This window comes from Engystomops pustulosus, chromosome 3 (assembly GCF_040894005.1).
Source record: "Engystomops pustulosus chromosome 3, aEngPut4.maternal, whole genome shotgun sequence".
Classification (NCBI taxonomy): Eukaryota; Metazoa; Chordata; class Amphibia; order Anura; family Leptodactylidae; genus Engystomops; species Engystomops pustulosus.
In genome coordinates, this window is record NC_092413.1 from 170784659 (window position 1) to 170810132 (window position 25474).

At 42.7% G+C, this 25474-nt stretch overlaps 1 protein-coding gene across 1 annotated transcript in view; it reads right to left on the reverse strand.

Annotated features, from left to right (window-relative positions):
• The window catches only part of ARHGEF26 (Rho guanine nucleotide exchange factor 26), a 91665-nt gene extending 75635 nt beyond the window's left edge, over positions 1-16030 (reverse strand). Inside the window, exons 1-4 of the mRNA XM_072142976.1 lie at positions 15688-16030; positions 10415-11554; positions 8203-8242; positions 2553-2695 (exon numbers count right to left, since the gene is read on the reverse strand). Coding sequence (XP_071999077.1) covers positions 2553-2695; positions 8203-8242; positions 10415-11479 — 1248 coding nt within the window. The 5' untranslated portion in view covers positions 11480-11554; positions 15688-16030. The remainder of the gene's footprint in view (positions 1-2552; positions 2696-8202; positions 8243-10414; positions 11555-15687) is intronic.
• Between the last annotated feature and the right edge of the window lie 9444 nt (positions 16031-25474).

Sequence of the window (25474 nt, forward strand, 5' to 3'; positions counted from 1 at the left end):
TGTAGCTGCTGTTCTCCTGCCGCCCAAGTCCAGGACACGGAATAAATAGACTGGCTCCGGCTCAACTAAAATACAAGCCTCTTCCAATGGTCTCAGCATTTCAATAAGCCGTGAACAAAAACCATTCCACACACTGAACGGTGAGCAGTAAAACTTCTCTCTGCTACCGCACAACTTCCCAAGGCCTCTCTCTGCGCTCCCAGCATGTGGCTGCACCCTCCCCTCCATCCACAAAGACTCACTTTGTAGAGTACTGAGGGACAAAGAATGGGTGCCATGCAGCCTTGTCCAACCTCTATTGATTCCACTATGGGAAAAACATTTGAAGCGGGGATGTGGCATCACTACAGAGTAAACTTTATAAATGTCTAACCCATCCATTAGAACTCAAGATTCTTATGCATTTTAATTTAATTAAAAATATCTAAATATTGCGGCAGAGCATTTATGTGTTTCTCTGTTTATAAAGGATGAAAAAAAAGGTTATCATTTGTTGCCTTCTATTGGAGCTTTACAGATAACATATTGGCATCACACTACATAAAAGGGGTTTTCCAAGAATCCTGGAAAAATTACCCAGGGACTAGGGCAGGGGTAAGCAAAAAAATAAAAAAAAAATAAAATGCAGTTACCCTTGTTCCACCATTGTTGTGGATGATGGCTCTATGGCACTGCCAACAGAGTCAGGGATCACAGAAGCCTCTGTAGCAAAGCAATGGCCTCAAAGAGAAGGTCACCAGGGCCTTACAGTGACCCCTGACACTTCCGGCCCAGATGGCAGGGCTTAGGAACATCAACTACCGTAAAGTGGAAACTGGGAGCCAGAGCAAGGTAAGTACACATTACTTTTTTTTTTATCCATGAAGGTTTCCACAATTTCTGGTATACCCCCTTAAGTTATTACGCAAACAGAAACAATCAGATAAGTAATGGTTTATCATCGGACAGTCCCATGGATAAAAGACTGCATTATCTTATGTGGCTTCTTATCTGTCTACCAAGCACAACCCCGTGTGTTGTATAGTGGCTGTGATTGGTATTGCAACTTAGTCTTATTTAATTGAAAAGGACAGAGTCTCCTCACTACATTCGCTGGAGTGAGGAGACTCCTGAAAACATGCAGCGGTGAGAGTGCCATGTTTTAGACTCCTACTTTTCTAATATTGAAAAAAGCCTGGAATATGACAATATCCAAACCCAAGGGTCTTGTTTACATGTTTGATGTTTTTATTTGCTAAGTGGTAGCAGAATAAAAGGTATATCGGCATATTCCGGCCCAAATATAATGTAAATATGACCCTAATAAGTATTTATTGTATTTCATGTTTAAGAAAAATTCCACATTTACAGTCTTTGTGAGGATGCGATCACACAGGATGTTTACATTGCGTTCAGAAACGCAAGGCATGCGCCAATGGGTGGGGCTCGGACCCTATAGAGCCCTATTAACTATCTAAACACCCTTGTTTTAGATAAAAATTGCTTCCCTTACATCTACATAAATCAACTTTATATTACTTTCCCTGGCATCAGAGAAGGCTTGTCCTGCTCGGCAGGCCCCTCCCATCTACTCCTCCCCTTGTCCCATGCCTCTTCTCAGCATATTCTCAGTGACATCATCACAGGTTCTTTAGCCTCCTAACATTAACAAACTGTACAACATGCATATATCTGATCATGAAATCACATGAGCCTCCATGGATGTCTACTTCTCCCCATCCTCCATGGTGGATGCTGTGATTTCATGTGATCAGAAACATACATGGGTTAGAAATTGCAGATGTAACAGGACCTTTGATGATCTCATCCTGGTCACATGATTTTAAGTGCACAATGATGTAAGAAAGCTCTCCATACCATTTAGGGATAAGGGCAATGCATTTTAATTATATTTTTTTTATGAAGCCTTTATTTTCAGTGGGTTAATTTGCATGACTGTTTTAGATTTCCAGATTTCCAGTTTTAGAGTCCAGACATCACTGACAATAACAAACCTGTCCCTATTTCAATTACCCAATCACACTTGACACAATAGCAGGTGTGGTATATATAAGTAGATAAAAGGACATAGCACAGTTTACTGCTTTGTAGCCAATCTATCTGGCAGAATGTGTACATTCATTCAGTGCTATGTTAGGTAACAATAAAACAAAGAGGATACAATTTTGGTCAAGGTAAATCAGAGTATCCTTAGGAGTTTAGATGATAAGGAAAATAGATATAGATACACACATATTCACTGAAAGCAACTATTGAAAAATCAATGTGTATTTTCTCTCCCCAAGCCAGTAGTGCTCGAAAAATACTAGATACATTAATAGATAGAAAGCATATAAAATCCTTTGTGTTTTTTTTCCCCCCTGAAAAATGGTGGTCTGGGGCTGGGGCATAGTGGAGGGATTTGGGAGCAGATTAATAATAATATAGAAATTAGCAATAATGTAAAGATGCTACACAGTTAATTAAAAAGTTAAACATTCAGAACATTTTATATTTCAGTAAGTTTCACACAAAAACACAACCAGTGGTTAAAGTAGGTGAAATAGTCTTACCACTGACAGCTGACTCCAAGTAGATCTCAAAGGTTTATAAAAAATCACAATGCGATCCTCTTTTGGTTCCTTGCCGTCAGCTTCCTCATCCGAGTCAATATCCAGGGCTTTCTCCTTGTAGTTCTGATACAGGACAGCGGTCTCTGAAAAGAGAAGCCCATAGAACATATGATTAAGTGTCACACAGAAAGTCTAAAGAGCATCAATATTTGTAAGTTTAGGAACCTCAGCGAGTACCATCTGTGTGAAATACTCTTCCCTGTCATTATAGGGAATGTTATGGAAACTTCCCTGGTTCGGTGCCAAGACAGAAATAGCATGTGGTGCCTATGTTTGTATATACTGATAAGCTTGTACTATTGATGTATTGCCTTGGTGGGGGAGACTGGACTAGTAAACACAAAGAAGTAATAAATGGAGATACAACTCACGCTACTAAGCCTCAACCACGAGTTACAGGAATTCAGCAAATAGTAAAAGATTCATTGTAGATTAGTAATAGAAAATAATGATGGATTTCCAGGACTACCAAATAGCTGAACCTTAGGATAATAACCTAAGGTCTGTAAAAGTCTTACTTCCTTAGCTCCCTGTGATCTCCTGACTAAAGAGACTGCAGAAGTCCAGCAAACACTGCATCCGCTTCAGTGCTGACCAGGCAGAGGGTCATAATAATGGCGGTGCCAGGGTTTTGTACTGCACTTTAGTCCATTTACCTTTAATAAAATTGAGCTGTAATACCACTACTATCAGTATGTCATTGTGGCAAAGAGGATGCAACATTTTTTTCTGCTGTGGTCCTTTTAGTTGGCCACTATGCGGCATCCCAAACCCCATCCAGTCTTATATGATGGCCTGTCCTAACCACAGACATGTTGGAGTACATATATTTTATAGCCACCTTCCATCAAATTCCCATAACCGAGCACAGACTTCCAAATAAAGTAAAACCTTAACTCCATAGCTTTTTGTTCTTGGGAGCAAAGGACTGTGAATGTTTCATGTAACATGTACAATAGTAGGTTCTTCCAACAACAGACTTTAGGCAACAATGGACATAGTTCATAAACTATAGTATGAATAAGTATATAGTAAACAGAACTTTATGTAATGAAATGAAATGGAACGTTCCCTGTGATGCACAGCTATATGCATACTGTGAATGGTGCTGAACACAGAGCTGAAGGTGCTTGTTATGAATCTGAATAAGAATAGGAATCTCTAAATTCATAACTTTTCTAATAACAATGTCTGAGACGATTCTGGTCATCTTTCATATGAAAATAAGTGTTGGACAGGGGAATGGGCTTTGGAAACATCCATCAAGTCTATCAGACTAATACACCAAAATAGTAAACCCAATAAATATGGGCAGAAGGAACAGCCCTTTGGGTATAGAAGCAAAAACCAACAATTTCAACACAAGTGGTGTAACACTCAAAGAGGATAAATATACATAAAGTTCATTCTTTATTAGAGATATGCATTATATATACAATGAAGGCAAACAATGGACAAACAACAATGTATTAAAAACCATGTGTGGCAAGCTTAATGGCTAATCCTAAGCCCACAGGTAGGTAAGAACAGTCATGCAGCATTACCCTAAGCCAGTGGTGGCGAACCTTTGGCACGGGTGCCAGAGGTGGCACTCAGAGCCCTTTCTGTGGGCACCCAAGCCCTCACCCCAACACAAAGTTTGCCAGATACGACTGAAGGCTTTCTCCTGTGGTCCATTACAGCCCAGGATGTGCCGTGCTCAGCAGTATTTTAAAGCGACATCTTTGGCTGCCAGGACTACAGGAGGAGCCAGAAGGTGTGGATAGAGATGAATTGTCATTTGAGCTCCTGCTCTGGGTCCCCTGATTCTTCCTCTTCAAGGGACCCCGGAGGGAAGCTACAATCCAAATTTCTCCATCTTTCTATTGTATTGGTGAACTCAGGACACCGATACGTTTAAAACCTGTGCTACAGCAGGAATTAATAAGTTACTGCTTTAATTGTCATGTGGGCACTTTGCAGGATACAAGTGGGTTTTGGTTGTAGCTTGGGCACTCTGTCCCCAAAACGTTCGGCATCACTGCCCTAAGCCATAATGCATTATAATGTAAAGCTAAGAAGGCATAAACCACAAAACTAAATAGGAATATGAGACTGTAAAGGAATTAATCAAATACCATACCCAATAAGACCACACACAGAGATACCCCTATCAGACTAATACCAAAACCCCAAAGCTTTAAATGTGTTCTTAAAACCCATTTGTTTAGGCAGGCCTATAACACTCGCAAACTGCATCAACTCTTTATTAACCAATTCTGGTTACTCCCCCTTTGTTATCCAGAACATGTTTCTCTGCAGTCCCACTAACTTTTGTCTTTGTATATAAGATACAGCTGATGACTGGTTCAAGCAGCAGCATTCTTATTTATTAAATTATTTTTATTCCATTCCCTTATAAAAATTGCTGGACCTTAATAAAAGCTCTAGTACCTTGTGTCACCCCCTCATTCCTATAGTCTGTAAACTCTTGTGAGCAGGGCCCTCACTCCTATTGTTCCATATGACTGTTTGTTCTTTGTAATGTAATATTATATCTGTATATGTCCTCTATGATTTGTAATGCGCTACAGAATATGATGGCGCTATATAAATAAGGATTATTATTAACATCATTATTCTCAAGCCCTTCCGCATTAGCATCATTTTAAAAGAGGGAGGCAATGGATAACAAATATAACCACAGTCACGAAGCCTGGAACTATGAGTAAGTGTCCCCGATTTATCATGATGGATTTTAATGGTAGATTAAAAAAAAAATTGGACCAGCATTCAGCTCTCATTCTCTGCTCTCTGTGCTTGAAGCATAAGACATGATTTCTGTTTGGTTTTTGGTTGTATTTTGCTGTCAGTAAAAGGACCAATTTTTTTCTCCTTTTAGATCCATTCAGAACCTGATATTACACCCCTACAGTAACATATTACTTCATGAGAGCAGTAGAAACGTATTCTAGAAGGTCGCCTATGGAACAGACAGGCTAAACCTACACTGAACAGCGTCTCTGGCCAAACAAAAATATAACCATTGTGACAAATTGTACTGTCACTTTCTTGTACTTTACACTTTGGGCAAGCGTCCAATCTCCAGCCGGCATACATTCACAGCCGTGTTTGTATGGGAGCAGTCACAGCCTAGCAACCCCTTCAACTGTGCTCAGAAAACACCAACAGAGGCCCATCTCCCTACATACAGGTTGTCTGCCGTCTCTCTCAAACAGAAAGTATACACCATGTCACCGAGGCAAATATCCCCATCATCACTAGGAACAATATCTACAACATAAGACGATCGACTGATTGTAACCTCTTAAAGCCATAGCGTCATTTTCTTACACAACGCTGCATGGCTTCTTGATGTATTCTTAAAAAGCAGGAAAGTTTTGGTAAAAACACTTGGGCAGATCACGCAGAATACATGATGCAATGTTTCGGGGGACTGTACCCTTTCTAGAAGCTCTATACAGTAAGAGAAGGGGATGTACAGCTGTATAAAGCCATGTTCACACTAGCATTAGAACAGAATTGGTTAGAATTGAGACAGTCAATCCCTACAAAGGGGAAATGTGGAGACCCATACACCTGGTTGACTAAATGAGGTCTATGAAGGCTTTTTGGATGCTGCACTATGTTTACTACCAAAGTAATGTAAATCCCATGATGCCACCAATACCTAATAACTAACTAATAACCATATTGTGAACAGAGACAAACATTAAGTCTATGTAGAAATTAGGCTGACAACCCTTTAGGACTTTCTTAAATCTACCATCAGAATCCATCATGATAAACCAGGGACACTTACTCATAGATCCAGGCCCTGTGAATGTGGTTATCTTCTTATATTTGTTATTCAAGCCCTCCGTCCTTCTAAACTCAACTTTTATAAATATACTAATGAACCTGAAGGGCTCCTGGGAATGTTAACTGAGACCCTATGTGCTGCAGCTTCACAGGCTATTACACTGTCTCCCCTGCCCCAGCTGCCTCAACACCGCCCCCTCCCTCTGCTTGATGTAATCTCGCTCAGTGGTAGGGGAGAAGTGCTGCTAGAATAATTTTAAAAGTTGAATTGAGAAGGAAGGAGGCCATGGATAACACATATAAGAGGATTACCACAGCCACAGCGCGTGGCTCTATGAGTAAGTGTCCCTGGTTTATTATGCTTTATGATAGGTCCTCACACAGAACCTAACACCCATAACAATCATATACACATTCCAGGTTCTGACTAGGTCACATAAGTATGTATTACAGTACATGTGTACCATATTGTAGATCAATTTAATTTCCTTACATTTTTCTACATGTAGAAACTGTGGCCATAAAACAGAACATTGTTTTGTCTGCCAGGGATAAAAGTATCTACGACTGGGGCACTGAGCATGATGATCCACAGTGTCACCGTCTCCAAGCGCTCACACAATATGGATAGGAGTTCAAACAAAACTAAAGAAGGGAAGGAATGTCTCTCCCTCTCCATGTATGACTACGGGTGAATGCACAGACGTAACACTGTACTTACAGTATCTTCCACCATGACTTATGAAGAATAACACTCTTGCCCCCTACGTTAAGATCTAATACAACTAATACAATGTTTCCCATATTAAATATCTTTTAGATTCCTAATAAAACCTTTATGTTTTGAGCTTTAGGCTCAAATTCTGAATATGACTGAGCTAATGGAAGTGGGTGCTCCCTGTTCTTGTGGAGGTATTTCACCCACCAGTCGGCCGGAGATAGGAAAGACCTCCAATGGTGGACCTTCATACAAACATGCATCGACCAGTCATATAGTGTGTGCCATTTACAGCTTTTTTAGTAGTTTGCTTCTCTTGATTACATAAATACTGAACTAAATAAAGCACTTATTGAACTATATAAACTTCCTATTTACCTCTACAAGGTTCTGTCTATATTTATGTTCCTTCTATCTCACTGCAGCATAGATAATGTGCACTGGGGGTTATAGTCCGTGCACATAAATGAGGTTTGGCCAGTGTTTTCTACTATGCTAATACTGTAGGTTAAGCACTGGGCTCGCCTGCTGCAAATATGTATCACATGAATACAGCAAGCAATAATAATAATCTATTTCTATAGCGCCATCATATTCTGTAGCTCTTTACAAATCATAAACAGTGATGTATCTGCAGGCATTCATTGCGTTGGTATACACAACCACTGAAGCCAGTTTTTGGGGGCAGCAGTCAGTCACAACTTCAGACATTTAGTGTTCAGTATAAAAAACCCATCTAAATGTTGTTTGTCCAAAAATGATCAACAAAGATGTCGGGCATTAAAAGGCTGTCCAGCTACGCTGCTTATGTACATAGCCAAGCGCAGTACTTGGCTTCTTCTGTCAGCACCATAGACAGTGAATGGAGCAGCAGCATGGATGTCCAACCTGGCCCTCCATTCATTTTGGTTACAGAGGACCCCATATTCTCATAACCAATGGGGGTTTCCATCCAATCTGCAAGTTATCCCCTACCCTACGGATAGGGGAAAACTTGATGTGATTGGACAACCCCTTTAAATTTTATTGAAATAAGACATTTCATCATTCATTCATCAGCCTCCAACATACCTTCCCCATCGAATGTTCCTTGACCTCGTAGGATTTTACGCTTAAAAAAAAACAAGAAAAAAAAGTTAATGTGAGTTTTGTGGTAGGTTAAATCGAACTATGGAAAGTATGAGAGATAAAGGGCTATTTATATATCTAAGTAAACAAAGTACATAAGACACCGGATAAATGTTTTACAGGAAGGGCTCCACAACCTCCAGTCACAGCACACGAGGATGAAGTGGAATACATAATATAATGTAGTGATCTATATATGTCCAATGATATGTTTAGTAAGATATAAATTACACTATGATGTCAATCATTTCATCAATTTCTAGTAAAATTATATGGGCAATGCTACTTTTTAAAAGTGTTTAAGTATTTACTTAACAGCCACTTTAGGGAAGGCTCAGTGACTCCAATAAGTTACTTTTATTCATTAGTGCTGGTAAAGGTTACAAGACCAAAATGTAGTGTGGATGAAAGGTGGCCCTGTGGAGAGGAGAAGAACTCTACAGTATGTTGTATGATCACTTTTATAGAATAACTAAGAACAGGGCAAATGGGAACAAACTCCTCTGTAAATCCTGCGCCAGAGAAAACTTGTGACTGTGACATGTTATCAGCACCAACAATATACACTTACAAAGCCCTTTTGCGCACAAACCTCTAAAGTCTGAGTTCACAACGTTATTGCTCCTCCTGATGTATTCTTAGGATGGAGGGATAAGACGTATCCCACTGTATCCACATATTGAAAGCAGAAGGAGTGATTGGATGATGCCGATGTTCAGGGTTGTTCCTTTAGTGATGTCACTGTCCCTGAACAACCGCTCAGCACAGGCCAGGGGAGGGATGCAATATGTTGCATTCATCAGCTATAGGCTCCAATGGCCTCATGTGAGCGGATACTTCTCTCAGCAGAAGGGAAAGGCCAAGTATATATATATATACCAAATATATATGATGGGAGCTCTTGCCGTATACCCTGAACGTGATGTGAATGTACCCTAATGGGGGATATGATTAATTTGTTCAAATTTATAAAAGGTTCGTACAAAAAATAAGTCGGAAAGTTGTTCTAGGTTAAATTAGGTTAAATACCAGAGGAGCCAGGGCTTCTTTACTGTAATAACTGTAAATCTTTGGAATAAACATGTATCATTGTAGGAAGATTCTGCAGGAAGATTCTTTGAGTCCTGTCTGGTAAACTTCATGCTGGGGTGATGGCCTGGGTGCCCACAGAGAGAGGGCTTAGAGTGCCGCCTCTGGAACCAGTGCCGTAGGTTCGCCACCACTGCTCTATAGCATAAATCTGCATTGCCTTATATTCCTTTTTCTCTGTCCCTTCCCTTCCTTGGTTGAACTTGATGGACAAGTCTTTTTCCAACTGTATTAACCATCTAAAATCCAGTGGTATATTATAGTGAAATGAACATAACTTTCACCCGAGAGGTGTGCGTGCATTAGCAAGATCACCGAGGACTCCACCTCTCTTGGTAGAAATCTTAAATTTGTAAACTCTAGCAGTCTCTACAACCTGTCTTAAACGTTTTGGAACAGGAACGGTGAGTAATTGCTAAACATTACTTAAGACAGGCAACCCCGTTTTCAGCTGTCACCACTTCTGTCTATTTTAGTAAATACTTAAATTCTTCATGAGATAACAAATATTTTCATACAACGTAGGTATGGAGTTCATTCTATCCCTCCAGGAAATCTATGAAAAGCCTACGTCTAACTAGATGTCAGTCGGTTTATGGTGTCCCCTTACACATTGTAATCCTACTTTATGCAAACGTGTTCAATCTTGGGCCGCCCACAAAAAAACCTGGTCAATTGCATGCAACTTCACAGAGATAAGGTATAATATTATGTGTTTGACCGCTCTAGGGTCTTGGCTCTCAATAAGTGGTAAAATAACTGAAATGTGAACTTGTCCATACAATGTCCAATCACAACTACAAGTGTCAGACTGTTACCCAGAGCAATGGTAACAACCAGTTCCGAATGTATCACAAACTTCCAAGATGATCATACAAAGTCAAAGTAGTTATTAAAGACAAAAGTAAAACTTAATTGCACCAAAGTTCATGAGTCGATAAGTATTATCAAGGTGTGGACACAATGTGAAATGTGACTAGTAAATAAAACATTGGTTATCATTTTCATAAGATTAGTTATTAACAGAAGTCAAACACTTGTTTACAATGATCACACCACTACTTACTTTAATTCTTCCCAAACTAGAGAAGCGCTCCTTATCTTCTACCACAGCTTTGAGGATTGGTTGAGACATTCTATTGTTCTTTTTTCTATCTGTTGTATTGTTGAAATCCACACCACTTACTACCGCCCTTCGATACGAGGTGGACCTAAGCCCCCTACGAAGTGAGCCGGGGCTTTCAGTCTCTGCATCTACATCTCCATCTTCTGCAATGGGGACCCGGCCACTTAAACTAGTCTCTACCATGCTCCGAGACTTGACCAGCCTCTTGCTGGGCTCCATATTCTGATTGTTCTGTGGACTATTTTTATGTGCCACCTTTATTTCGGAGGCTAAATCTTTGGGAATGATTTGTCGCTCGCCTACTTTTAGAGACACCCGACTATTTGTACTCAAAATGATCGACTCCCTCTCTGGGTTGGACGAGGCTCTTTGTAGAGGCTGTTTTACTTCTGAAGGAGATTTTGGAGAACTAGACAAAGAATCTGAAACCAAACTGTCTGTGTCCTGTGTTAACCGAGACTGACTGCAGTTACTAGTTGTAACCATCCCATTAGATACCAATCCAGGACTTGATCCAAACACAATCTTCTCCCGGTCTGGTGTTAGTGTAACACTACTAGGTGTCCGTCTTGAAAGCATTGGTTTTGGACTTGGAGAAGAACAGTGTTCACCATTAGTAAAGGTAATAGAGTTACTAGAGACCACTTTTAAGACCTGAGATGATCGTTTGTGGCTTGGAGACAATGATCTATATTCCAGAGATGATAAAGATGAGGATGGATGTAATTTGCCATTAGGACGGTGCAAGTAAGTTCCTCCTTGGTGATGTACCCTGCTCTCTGGAGAACTTGTAATCCTTTCAGCAGGTTGAGTCACCGTAAAACACTGCTTGTCCTCCACCGGGAAATCAGTAATAAGCAATCCATTCGGGCTCTGATAAGACTGTGGTCTTGGTCTGGGGCTGTAGTACAGTCCCTCTCCGTGCGAAACATGAGAATTAGCTTTCCTCCACAATGGAACAAACTTCACATCACTGGGAAACTCCACCTCGCTTTCTGCCTCCATGGCAACGTTTGTTCATTCTTCAAAAGCCACCAAAATCCTAAAGAAGGTCATGAAACCTCCAACAATCTGCCATTCCTAGAAAAGAGATCATGTCAGGTACTGGGTTTAAAAAAAGGCTCAGCTTTGACTCCTCATACACAGATTTCTTATAAAGAAACAGAACTACCACAGTATGAAGTTCTCATCAGACAATTAACCCATTCAGCCATCGGCAGCGCCACTTACAACTCCAGGACCTTATGTCACTGTGCAGCACAAAAGTACTAAACGGATTAGTGAAGCAAATGTTTTACAGGCCATGGAGATACTTTTATTATTAGATGCTTAATAAAGTGCCCTGCAGGAGGAATCATTAAGAGAAAAAGTAAAACTTCTGAAACTGTGTTTCATGTGTCTGGATAGAGGGTGTAACCCATGAGCAGCCCGATAATTAATTGGAGGAATAGAGATGGAAACCTCCACCACTAAAGGAAAAGATTCCAAGGGGAAAAAAAATTGTGTGGTTTGATCACATGACTTTTAAAAGTTTTACTTAGATGAAAAATGTTCTCTTGTTTATTGGGTACTAGTGGTTTTTACTTCCTGTCCACACTGGAAACACTCATTAAACCAATTGTTTTTATGGGTGGGTCGCCGAGGCTGACGGGTCACCGAGGCTGACGGGGGCGGGTCACCGACCATCCAGCAGGACGTTATGTACAGAACCAGAAAGTGCACCAGATTGGTATTGGTATAGAAGCAGTGGGAAGTGAAATTTTTTTTATTACATTTGTCACCTTCTTCTCAATTAAAATTTGCCCCCAGACAACAACTTTAAGATGTTTTACATTTTTTTTTATTAAAAGTGTATCTGGTGGAACTATGTTAAATTTGCAAAAGAAAACACCAGTAAATACTTAATAACCTTGTCAGACAAGGAACAAAAAGTGCCTAAGGCTGTCTGCACATGATATGGATTACCTGTGGATTTTCTTAAAGTGACATGTTACTTAATGCTACCGATGCAAACTTTGCTGCAATACTCGGCTGCAGCTAAAATGCGTCATTATACGCATCTGAAATCAGCCAATTGCATTCAGTCATTCTGCAACGGGCCTCAGTGTGCGGTCACACGTCACGCTTTGACTCCATTCAGAAACGAAAGCATGCGGGGGGGGGGGGGTCCACAGCCTGACCACATATGTGTCGCTATGGAAATAGATGGGATCGGAAACCACCACCCAGTGTCTTGCATTTAAAGGACATCTACCACCAGGATGAAAGACTGTATGCAAAAAAGCCTGAGGAGCTCCAGGCTCCATTAACACATAAGGAGCCTGGAGCCCCTCAGGCTCATTTGCATACCGTCCTTTATCCTAGTGGTAGATGCCCTTTAAAAAATACAAGACACCGGGTGCTGGTAACTCATTGCATTGATTTGTAAAGCGCTACGTAATTTGATGGCGCTATATAAATAAAGATTATTATTATTATTATTATTATTATTATGTGTTTCCATATAAACGCTTAAGCCATCAGGCTGTGGCACGCCCCCGTGTGTTTTGATTTAGTTTGTAAATGGAGTCACAGCGGTATGTGTGACTGAACCCTAAAACACTGAGGTGGACATTTATCACGGTGGAAATATGGAGGCTTAGACCCGATATACCCGTCTCCAGACCTGGAGTAGTTATTTGTAAAAACCTGCAAATATTCAGTGGTAAATCTTTGCACGAATAGGGCAGGAGTGCCACACACCGACCCCTTCCGCCGGCAGCCGAACCCCATTCACCCCCATTGTTATTATTTCCCCACTTACACTAGCCCTAATTAAGTGCTAATAAATCTCCCCCTAAATTTGGTGTGCAGCATATAGGTTTGCTTTTGGCCACAATGTTGGCTAGAATTTTCGATGAGTAAATCTAACCCTCCCCCCAAAAAACTACAAACTGTTAATCTGCTCATCGCCTAAAAACTTGAGCTTTTTACCTGTGTTTGGAGAATGAGTGATCATATCAATAATACAAAATGTTGCAGACCAACACATGAACATGTATTAAAGGGATCTCTGACTTATCCCTATACTCTATATCAAGAAATGTAAAGAAACTTGTTGAATAATATCGTACCCCATTGGATTATCATCACTTCAATCGGAAATCTTCTCAGGATTGTAGTAAATATCTGTGAGTAATCCCATGATTCTTACACAACACAGCCGGAATTATTATTTCAGTGACAGCTCAAATAACCGCAATCACTTCCACTATAGAGAGGAGCCATGACATATAATAATGGGGTTATCCCCTCTGCAATACCCCGCCAGGACCCCAGGATAATAAGATTTCCCATGAAGGGCTTCTCCCACGGGTGACAGTGCACAATACAATCCCTCCGCACCTTGTGTGATGAAGAAAGACAATCTGCCTTTAAAGGGAAATGTGTTCTCAGGACTCTGCTAGAAACAATGAAAAGAAAGAAAGTGGAACCCTGCTGGGTGACAGATGAAAGTGGGAAAAGGCGCACAGGGCGGTGTGCCAGCCGGGAAGGTGCTAGCTGTGACATCCGAGCCCATCTGTGGTCACACATTATCCCTAAGAAGGTAAAATAACACCTCTAAGAGATCCTGCTCAGACCAGGAGGAGAAGAGACCGGCTCACCTGCAGGACACCCAACACCTCACCTGCTGGAGGAGGAGGACGAGGGCTGCCCATACAGGTGACAACACCACGGCCACGCTGCACAATGCTGGGACCTGTAGTGCACCGTACACCAAGGATATGCTGGGAGCCTTAGTGCTCAGATCATTGGGAGATGAGCCAGGATGTGCGGTACATGGATCATGTATGTCATGTCATGGTGATATTCTGCAACTTCTAAGCTATTCTGATATAGACCTTGCTACATAGGTATGCTGGCACGTGTAGTGCAGAGCTGTGCGGGTATGCTGGCACGTGTAGTGCAGAGCTGTGCGGGTATGCTGGCACGTGTAGTGCAGAGCTGTGCGGGTATGCTGGCACGTGTAGTGCAGAGCTGTGCGGGTATGCTGGCACGTGTAGTGCAGAGCTGTGCGGGTATGCTGGCACGTGTAGTGCAGAGCTGTGCGGGTATGCTGGCACGTGTAGTGCAGAGCTGTGCGGGTATGCTGGCACGTGTAGTGCAGAGCTGTGCGGGTATGCTGGCACGTGTAGTGCAGAGCTGTGCGGGTATGCTGGCACGTGTAGTACATGGGGGCTGGTAGTGCAGGGCAGGTATGCTGGGACTTGTAGTACATGGGGGCTGGTAGTGCAGGGCAGGTATGCTGGGACTTGTAGTACATGAGGCTGGTAGTGCAGGGCAGGTATGCTGGGACTTGTAGTACTGGAGGGCTGGTAGTGCAGGGCAGGTATGCTGGGACTTGTAGTACATGAGGGCTGGTAGTGCAGGGCAGGTATGCTGGGACTTGTAGTACTGGAGGGCTAGTAGTGCAGGGCAGGTATGCTGGGACTTGTAGTACTGGAGGGCTGGTAGTGCAGGGCAGGTATGCTGGGACTTGTAGTACATGAGGGCTGGTAGTGCAGGGCAGGTATGCTGGGACTTGTAGTACTGGAGGGCTGGTAGTGCAGGGCAGGTATGCTGGGACTTGTAGTACTGGAGGGCTAGTAGTGCAGGGCAGGTATGCTGGGACTTGTAGTACTGGAGGGCTAGTAGTGCAGGGCAGGTATGCTGGGACTTGTAGTACTGGAGGGCTGGTAGTGCAGGGCAGGTATGCTGGGACTTGTAGTACTGGAGGGCTGGTAGTGCAGGGCAGGTATGCTGGGACTTGTAGTACATGAGGCCTGGTAGTAAGTGCAGGGCAGGTATGATGGGAGTTGTAGTACATTAGTACAGGTATGCTGGGGGTTGTAGTATATGAGGGCTGGTATTAAGTGCAGGGCAGGTATACTGGGAGATGTAGTACATTAGTACAGGTATGCTGGGAGTTGTAGTATATGAGGGCTGGTAGTAAGTGCAGGGCAGGTATGCTGGGAGTTGTAGTACATTAGTACAGGTATGCTGGGGGTTGTAGTATATGAGGGCTGGTATTAAGTGCAGGGCAGGTATACTGGGAGATGTAGTACATTAGTACAGGTATGCTGGGAGTTGTAGTACATGCGGACAGGTATACTGGGACCTGTAGTACATGGGGCTGGTATGCTGGGAGTTGTAGTACATGAGGGCAGTGTAGCTGTATTCCGTGGCTTTCCTACCTGTGCTCCCGGCTGCCTCCTCTTCTCGGTGGCTGCTCCCGGGCGGACATGCAGGGAGCGGGCTGTGAGCTCCGGTGTCCCGCTGCCTCCTGTCAGTATGAGGCACAGCTCCACCTGCACGGGGAGGGTGTAGGAGCGGCGTCTGTCACTTCTGGGAGGGCCAGGCTCAGAGTCCAGGGGATACAGCACAGATAGGTGAGACACAGTCTGCAGGACTCCGCTACAAACTCTGCCGCTCCAACTTCTCCGCCGTCACTGCGCCACCTAGCGGTGCTACCGGCCACTAACACACAGAGGCCGCACAAAGACAGCTGCACATCCAGCTCTTACACTGCGCCGCCTAGTGGTGAGCCGCCACAGCTACAGGTGCGGCAGCAAGGGTTTATCCTAAAGTGGTAACAGAGGTGGACAACGAGCTGTATCTGATTATATCCTCTATGGTTAATGAAAAACAATAATAATGATAAAATAAATTAAATAAAATCATGGATGTAATAAATAAAAAATGATCAATGCAAGGCAACAAAAACTCACAAGCTTAGAAATGTAGAATAGGTTATCAATATTATAAACATGCCAGGATTGTAATATAATAATTATTACTGTCGTCTATAGTTTACACCACTATATTATCTACAGTGTCACATACATATATTTGTTATTGAACACCATCTATAAACATTCAAGCCTATTGGTGGTGGTTTCTCAGTATATAGGACAGTATATGTGTCTTTGGCTTCAAAAACTGCATCTGAAAAATTGAACGTGTGGATGCACCGTCAGGGCACAATCACACGGTGCGTTTTCGTTGCGTTTTATTATGCGTTTTTGACACATTCAAAAGGCTTCAGCCTTGATCACATGTTGAAGCATTGCATTTTAGCAAATGCAATGGAAACACAATGGGGGTCATTTACTAAGGGCCCGATTCGCGTTTTCCTGACGTGTTACCCGAATATTTCCGATTTGCGCTGATTTCCTTTGAATTGCCCCGGGATTTTGGCGCACGCGATCGGATTGTGGCGCATCGGCGCTGGCATGCACGTGACGGAAATCGGGGGGGCGTGGCCGAACGAAAACCCGACAGATTTGGAAAACCCGCGGCATTTAAAAAAAAAATCTGTAAGCTTGCACTTACCTTCACTCAGCCCGGCTCGGTGAAGTTGAATGCGTTCCGATGCTTTTCAGCGCAGTAGCGCCACCTGGTGGACGGCGGAGGAACTACCTTAATAAATCCCGGCTGGACCCGAATCCACCGCAGAGAACGCGCCGCTGGAATGGACCGGGTAAGTAAATCTGCCCCAATGTTACTTCAACATGTGGTCAAGGTTGACGCCTTTAGAAGGCGTCAAAAACACACCAAAAAATGTGACGCATCGTGTGAATGCGCCCTCAGGGGACAGGCACACGTACCACTTTGACTTTGTTTAGAAATGGACTCAAAGCACACAGGGGCATGCCTTTTTCATACTTCGGCACAGGGAGCTATGTATGGTGTCACCTTTTGAGGGATGAGATGATGTTTTCGTTTTGGCAACTGTATGACCTTTTGTATCACTTGTATAACATTGTTTTTTATTGGTGACACATAAAAGGCAATTCAGAAATTTGGACTTTTTTCTCCAGTATGGGATACAAATTGTTTTGGATTTTGGGATGCAAGGATACCTAATGTGTTTAGTATTTCATTTGTATATTTATTTGTATACATTCTAGGGAAAGCGGGTAAATTGAATTCTTACTTCAGTGGTGTAGCACCAGCACCACTATACTCCACCCATAATGTAAGTGATCCGGGAGGACAGACGCCAATGACCGCCGCCTTAGTGCAGCATTTTAGTTATCAGGCATCAGTCTTCATGTACAGTAAACCAGAACTTAGCCTAAGCCACATTGGTGAAATTGGTGCTTTATGAATTTGTTTTCAGGTAGTGAAAATGGTTACCATTACTCCCTGACATGTATCACTTTACATGTGGCAGCTCCTTTTGCTTCCATATATAACGTTATATGGGCTCCAACAGGTGATGAGTGTCCTGCTACAGATCCACACAACAGAGATGCTCAATATGGCCATTTGCCGGACACATATATATATATGGCTGCAGGAAACGTCCGTCAGTTGCTCTGTCTGTCTGTCAGCACAGAATACACTTCTGTTTATTGTAGTCTAAAGCCTTTAAAGGAGACACAGATCACAGACAGATGTCATAAAATAGCCAGTTTACTGTTTGCTAGCTACTGATTATGAGGGTTTGTTCGCATAGATTTTGGCACAGATGGAACAGATCATTTCGGGTAGGAAGCTGCGATATTGGGAATTTGAATGTCAATATACCCTAAAGCCCCTTTCACACTTGCGTTTTTCACGCACGTTTTCTGTGCGTGCTTTTGACGTGCAGAACTTGCATTGCACTCTGACCCATTGTAACCAATGGGTCTTTTCAGACTTGCATTCTTTTTCACGCACACAAAATTTCGACATGCTCTACTTTAGCAAGTCACGCACGTGAAAAACGCACCATACAAGTCTATGGAGACGCATAAAAAACGCATTGCACTCTGAGGCACATGCAAGTGCAATGCGAGTGCAATGCGTTTTTCACACATCAATTGCCATAGAAAAGATAGAGCTCAGTCCTGAGTCCATTTCACGCGCATTTTCTGCGCGTGAAAAACGGATTGAAATTGCATCAAAACACGCATGAAAAACTGAGACACTGAACAAACTCTGACTGAAAACTGATTGCACTCTGATGCAAAATGTGCATTTTTCACTGACCAAACCCTGATCGCACCCTGATCAGACTCTGACGTGAAATGCAACGCGAGTGTGGAAGGGGCCTAACACTAAATATTTAGTATTTTCACCAAGAGACACAATTAACATAAGTATTATGATTCTTATTTTCTAGTAGTTATAATATATGGACAACAATAACATCATTTTTGCAAGTTGAAGTAAATAAAAAAAAAATTAAATCCTGTTACGTCCAGACAATGCAAGGGATTTGTCAACTTGGATTCATTGTGCCCCAGTCTTACAGGGGGTGGTCACTAATAAAAACCTTCATTAGGGTAAGTGTAAGACCCTAATAGAGTCACCCGTATTATACTTTCTCTGGTAAAGTTTCTGTGTAGTCAAGTGACCCCCGGCAGCAGGACCCTGGTGACGTTCCTTGTTCTGTGGTCTTCCAGCAGAAGCTGGGGGCTCTGCATTAATTACTGTATGATTATGCCATCAGATACCCCTCCAACCACTTATATGGGGGTGGTTATGATGTAGGGGGTGTGAATACAGTCATGACTGCAGGGCCCCCACCATCCTCTGGAAACCAGGGGTATATGGGATGTCAAAGATAGTCCCAAGTCCTGTGTCTCCTATTGACTACACAGAAACATTATCAGTAAGTATGATACGGGTGACCCTATTAGGATCTTAGGGCCGTTCCACACTTGCGAGTGTGATGCGATTAACTCGCATCACACTCACAACGCATGCTGCTTGGAACGCACGGCCCGAACGCTGCACACCGGGACTGAACTGACATGCTGAGTTCACACTCGGTGTGCAGTGTTCGGCCGTGCGATCCGAGCAGCATGCGTTGCGAGTGTGATGCGAGATGCAAGTGTGGAACCGGCCTTACCCTGCAAAAGTGGCATGGAGGAGGCCAACACCAAGTAGTAAGACATTTTTATCCCTTGTATGCCACAAAGCCAATGTATAAGATATGATAAATGCCACCCAATAAATCTATGAATTAGGACCAGTTTTGCATTTTCTCGTCTGATTGATTTTAATGGAATACCGTATTCCCCTTCAAGCAAACACATTGCACCATCACCCTGGTGTTTGTGTTCTGTGCTCTGACAATCAGGGGTAATGGTCAAAGATATTATAACAAGTTGCTTGTCTATCTGATGTGTCCACTACGGCTTCAATGCCTGCACAGACAGCACATGACTGTATAGTGAAGCTGGCAGACAAAGTCATGTGGAATTACAAGGACTTGTTCAGGACTGTTCCCGGATGATTATGGTGACAAATAGCAATGGACCTGTACCAATAAAATCTCAGGCATGTGAGGAATCATTATAGCCATTCACATCTCCTCTGTCACCAGCTAAATAAAAGGAAATAGGCAATTAAGCCAAAGTAAACATTGCTCTTATACGTTGCATCTCATTCTAATGATACAGGCAATAGGATTTCTTCTCCCGCAATGTAAACAGCAAATTGGGCATTGAAATGAAGGATCAGCTCATAGTAATGTGCCCCTGTGCAATGTTATTTCTGAAAACAAAGCCATCTCAAGATCCAAGCAGCTGCTGTCAGAGATGTTACACTGATCCCATCTGCCTTCTGAAAGATAACATATTACACCTCATTTTACAAGCATTAAGACACTTTTAACCTCAGTTCACCACTTAATGTCTTGGTTCTTCCCCAAATTTTCTGATTGTAATGGTAAATATGAGTAATGCATTCTTTATTAGTTTTCGGTTGTGTAAAGGTGTCAAGTAATTCATACAAACATCTTTTAGCGGTCCAGCTACAAATGTGTTCAAAAATTGTAATTGGTTGTCTCAATCACAGAATTTTACAGCATCATCTGTTTCGATCTAAAAGAAAGTAGGGTTCAGGCTGCTCAAGAACTTTCTTAGATTGTGGTAGAAAAATCCATTGGAAATGTCTACACATACTTACTGCTAATGATTTAGACCTCATACAGACAAGCCTAAAATTAGGATGTGTTTTAGCCATTTTTTCAGCAGCCAGAACACATCTACATTTAGTTCTAAAGGTTCATGCTGTCAGGATCAGAGGTAGGTGAACCACCTCGGACGATGACGTAAGCCGACACCTGGGCCAGGAGTCTAAGTGGCACCCGGTTTTCACCAGAGCCCGCCACAAAGCGGGTTGGACTTTCTGCGGCAGGGAACCACCAGGTCGTTCCACAGGCGTGACTTGTCCACAGTGGCAGCCAAGGTCGAATTTCAGGAACGGCAGGCAATAACGTAGTTGGGGACAGGCAGGAGGTCAGAACAGCACAGGATCAGAGTAGGGGATGTAGAAACAAGTCAGAAACTGAACCTGGGTCACAATGGGAAATCACAATAACAGCACAAGGCATCAGAGACAGCTTTCTTCAAGGCACGAGGCATGAAGATCCGGCAGGGTGTAATGGAAGAGGCAGGTTTAAATAGCCTTATGGGAAAATGGCCAGCGCCAATTAACGGTACGCTGGCCCTTAGGAGTTCCTGAAGCCAGCGGCGAGTGCGCCCTAGGAAACTGGGACACGCGCACACGGACCGCGGACAGGAATCCGGAACGGGGACAGGTGACTGGCGCCGGCACTGCGCCAGCGGGCACGGGCGAGCACCCATGACACATGCATATGACTGGGGGTTCCACAGCCCCATTGATTGAGCAAGATGTATTCATGCCTAACTTTGTGGCTCAGCCGGCTTTTTCTATTGTCATCAGTGAAAGAACGGGGCTCACTTGCTGATCACAGTCAGGCCACAAACAACGATCCATAGGAAGCCTAACATTTACTTTTACCTATAAAGGAGAGGCTTAACATCTGCTATAGCCAATATAGTAACAGTGCTTCCACAGTAGCCAATATAGTAACAATGCCCCCATATTAGTAACATTGCCAGCCAACAGTAGTCACAATGCCAGTCCCCAGTAGCCAACAAGCCAGGTGCCTGGCCTAGTGGCCAGTAGTCAAAGTGTCTTCTCCCAGTAGCTAGCGGCAACTAATGTGCCTGCACTATTAGCAAGTAGTCAAGGTTCCTGTCCCCAGTAGCCAGTGTGTCTGCCCCAGTAGTCAGTGTGTCTGCCCCAATAGCCAGTAGTCAATGTGCCTGTCCCAAGTAGCCAGTGCACCGGCCCCAGTAGCTAGTAGTCAAGATGCCTGCCCCCAATAGCCAGTTTGCCTGCCACTAGTAGTCAAGGTGCCTATCTCCAGTAGGAAAATTGCCTGCCCCCAGTAACCAGTGTGCTTGCCTCAGTAGCCAGTAGTAAAGGTGCCTGCCCAAGTAGCCAGTGTGCCTTTTCTAGTAGAGAGTAGTCAAGGTGCCTTCCCCACAATAGCTAATGATAAAAAAAATTAAAAGGATACTTACTTTATTTCCCTCTTTTTCCTCTTCCTTCTTCTTGCCACCGTCTTCTCTGCTGGAGATGCAGCCCAGGAGTTGTGTGACAACACCACACACCTGCCTGCAGGGACATCTGCCTGCGCCACACATCTGCCTGCAGGGACATCTGCCTGCGCCACACACCTGCCTGCAGGGACATCTGCCTGTGCCACACACCTGCCTGCAGGGACATCTGCCTGTGCCACACACCTGCCTGCAGGGACATCTGGCCAGCCAATGCCAAGGACAGTTACTGCTACCGGTCCAGTCTGCTAACCAGGAAGTCCATTGGATCAGGGCTCATGTTCTCCACTGAAGAAAAGAAAATAGTTTCCATCATGCTTTACACACTTAGATGAAATGGCACAAGTGATTTTTAAACCTTTTTCACCCTGTATTACCCTTGCCCCTGTCTTTTGCAAACATTTTGGAACCACTGGGCCTGAGTCTATGTATAACAGTCCTCTTGGTGGTATATACCTAACTTTATTGTTGAGCAGATTGCAACAATCATCATAGAGAATCAATGGTATTGGTACCTACATCGGGCCAGTGCCAGCTGCAGGAAAGCCTTGTGGAAACCACTATGCCACTATAAGAAATTGATACATATCAGGGAGCATCACACTAAAAATAAAGTGATATGCACTTCTTCAGGCTATAGCAAAATGCAGAACTGATGACTGTACTGGATCCTTGATGTATAGAGACATGTGACTATAAAACCAAATTCAGACTGTAATACATCCCCATACAATAAACACTACACAACATATCATTATTAGATGGTCATCACTGGCTGCTCATAGTCATTGCAATGTAATGACCGAGGTAGATTCATAGATAGGGATATTAAAATCCATGCAGTCATGTGGCTGTACATACTCAGGTGGCTGATTTTTGTTATAAAATCACATGACACATGCCTAGAAATTAATAAAACTGAAATTAATAAACAAAATGGCATTTTATTTGGTGTTATACAATTATGTAATGTTTTTAAAAAATATTATTATACATTATACCAAATAATAATAATAACCATAAAGGACTTTAATGTTAGGGGAAGTTGCTGGGGGGCACAATATGAGTGGGCTCTAATATGAGGGAGAGCTCCTGGGGGAAGCTGCTGGGGGCAAAGTATAAGGGGGATAATATAAGGGGGAGCTCCTATGGGGCACAATAAGGGGGGAGTTGGCTCTAGGGGTGCGCGCCCTGGGGCCCCCACCACTTTACTAATAAGGGGGCCCCCAGCAGAAATATCTGATAGCGCACAGCTGTGAGCTGAATGGACTTTGGGTGACTAGGACTGGTACTAGTACAACTGCCACTGTACCCGATAGGCTAACACCACCACCACTGTGCCAGCTATGTCTGAAGATAGGCTAACATTTAACTAAGAGAAAGTTTATATTATTAATGATAATTTAGAATAGTGATGTGTACCACTGCCTGGGCTATGTTCAGTGGGGGCCACCACAAGATTTTGTGCCCAGGGTCATCCACCTACCTCTATCTGGCCCTGCCTGTTACTGCAGTCTCTATTTTGTTGTAGTGGGCACACACTGTTGATGTGAGATCACCACTAAGGCTGTCAGGCTGTCAATGAATGGAGGTGCCATGCTGCTTTGGAGCAGCAAAGATAGTATAGATTGTTATTTTCATACCTATATTATACCTGGACAACCCCTTTAAGGTAGCCCATCTAACATACGAACGCTGACCGCTACTGAAAGTGACTTTCCGGATGTTTCCAGACAATTTCATGACAACTAAAATTCTGTTTAGGTTTTATATTTTTAGAACTGCAATTTTGTGTAATTTCTTAATAATATATAGTTACAGTAATATGTTACATTACTTTACATTGTTACTTATTGAGTGCTTACACATTGCAATGAAGCTACTATTTATGTGAAACCATTTGTAAGCGTTAGGATCGCAATGGAGAGATAGAAAAACAGACATTACTGACATAGCAAAGAGTCATAGTAACTTTCAGCATAGAAAGATAATATTTCATTTACACTTATATGTTACAAGTTTGGTAGAAAGAGAACTAATGTGAAAGAAACATCTGTTTCCTGTGATCCTGGACACACACTGGAGAATCTATGGGGATGCTTGAAATATTCCAGATACCTGCAATAGGAAAATACTGTAGGGGGAAATAACTATTTCTTTCAAACATGAACCATAAGCCGCCATCATCACTAAAGATGAATGTAGTGAATGACTGTAATGAGTTCTTCTGCTCTTAGAGAATTAGACTTTATCAAAGAGCTTAAGAACATCTGGACAGTGAAATGTGGAGGGTTTAGATTACCCACCATGGTATGTAGAGACTTACAACCTGTTGGGAGAATGAAGTAAATGGGGGATGTTAAAAATCAGAGAACATACAGTATATCTCAAAATGGACTGGATACAAGAATACAAGAGAACAGTTTATGAGAAATTACTGATCACACTTAAGATTCCAGTAATTTTTATTATTCCACTAGCATTCCAGTAAGTTTTATTATTCCAGTTATTCCATAAGTATTCCAGTAATTGTTATTATTCTTTCATTATGTCCCCAAACATCCAAAATATATAGTTCCTTAAATATTACCTTATTCAGTTGTTTCTTTCTATGTAGAAATTCCTGTGATCTTTTTTTGTCATGTGATCTCATGGTGAGGTGACTATCTAGCGTTGTTTTTTTGTCAGCAACAAGGAAAGAAGGGCATCGTGGGCCACAATATGAGGGGGATGAGGAGAAAGGCCACAATATGAGGGGGAGATGAAGCATCACAATATTAGGGGGAGGAGGAGAGGGGCCACAGTAAGAGGGGGAAGAGGAGGAGTAGAGAGACCACACTGTGAGGAAAGGGGCAGCAATGTGGTGGGGAGGAGAGGGACCACAATATGAGAGAGAGGAGGAGAAAGGCCACAATATGAGGGGGAGGAGGAGAGGGACCACACTGTGAGGAGAGGGTATAATGATGTAATGGGAAAGAGGAGAAGACGGGTCATAATTAAAGGGGGCATGATATAGTTTAGGGCCACAAGAAGGGGGGATTATACTATATGGGAGCCACAAAGGGAGGGCATTACAATGTTTGGGGAAAATGTGTGGGGAAGTTGGATGGTATTTATTCATGTCTAATTTGGATGCTGCCTTTAACCCCTTAAGGACGCAGGGTTTTTCGGCTGATTTCTCGCTCTCCAACTTCAAAAATCCATAACTTTTTCATTTTTACGTGTACAGACCTTTGTGAGGGCTTATTTTGTGCGTAATAAATTTTACTTTCCCGTGATGTTATTTATTTTAACATGCCGTGTACTGCGAAGCTGAAAAAAAATTCCAAATGTGGAAAACTTTAAAAAAAAAACGCCCCGTCACGTTCTTGTGGGCTCAGTTTTTACGACTTTCACTCTTCGCTCCAAATAACATGCCTACTTTATTCTTTGGTTCGGTGCCATCGCGGTGATACCAAATATATACAGGTTTTATTGTGTTTTAATACATTTTTGAAATAAAAAACGAATGTGTACAAAAAAGAAAAAAATTTTTTTGCCATCTTCTGACGCTAATAACTTTTTCATACTTTGGCGCACGGAGATGTGTGAGTGTTCATTTTTTGCGAAATGAGGC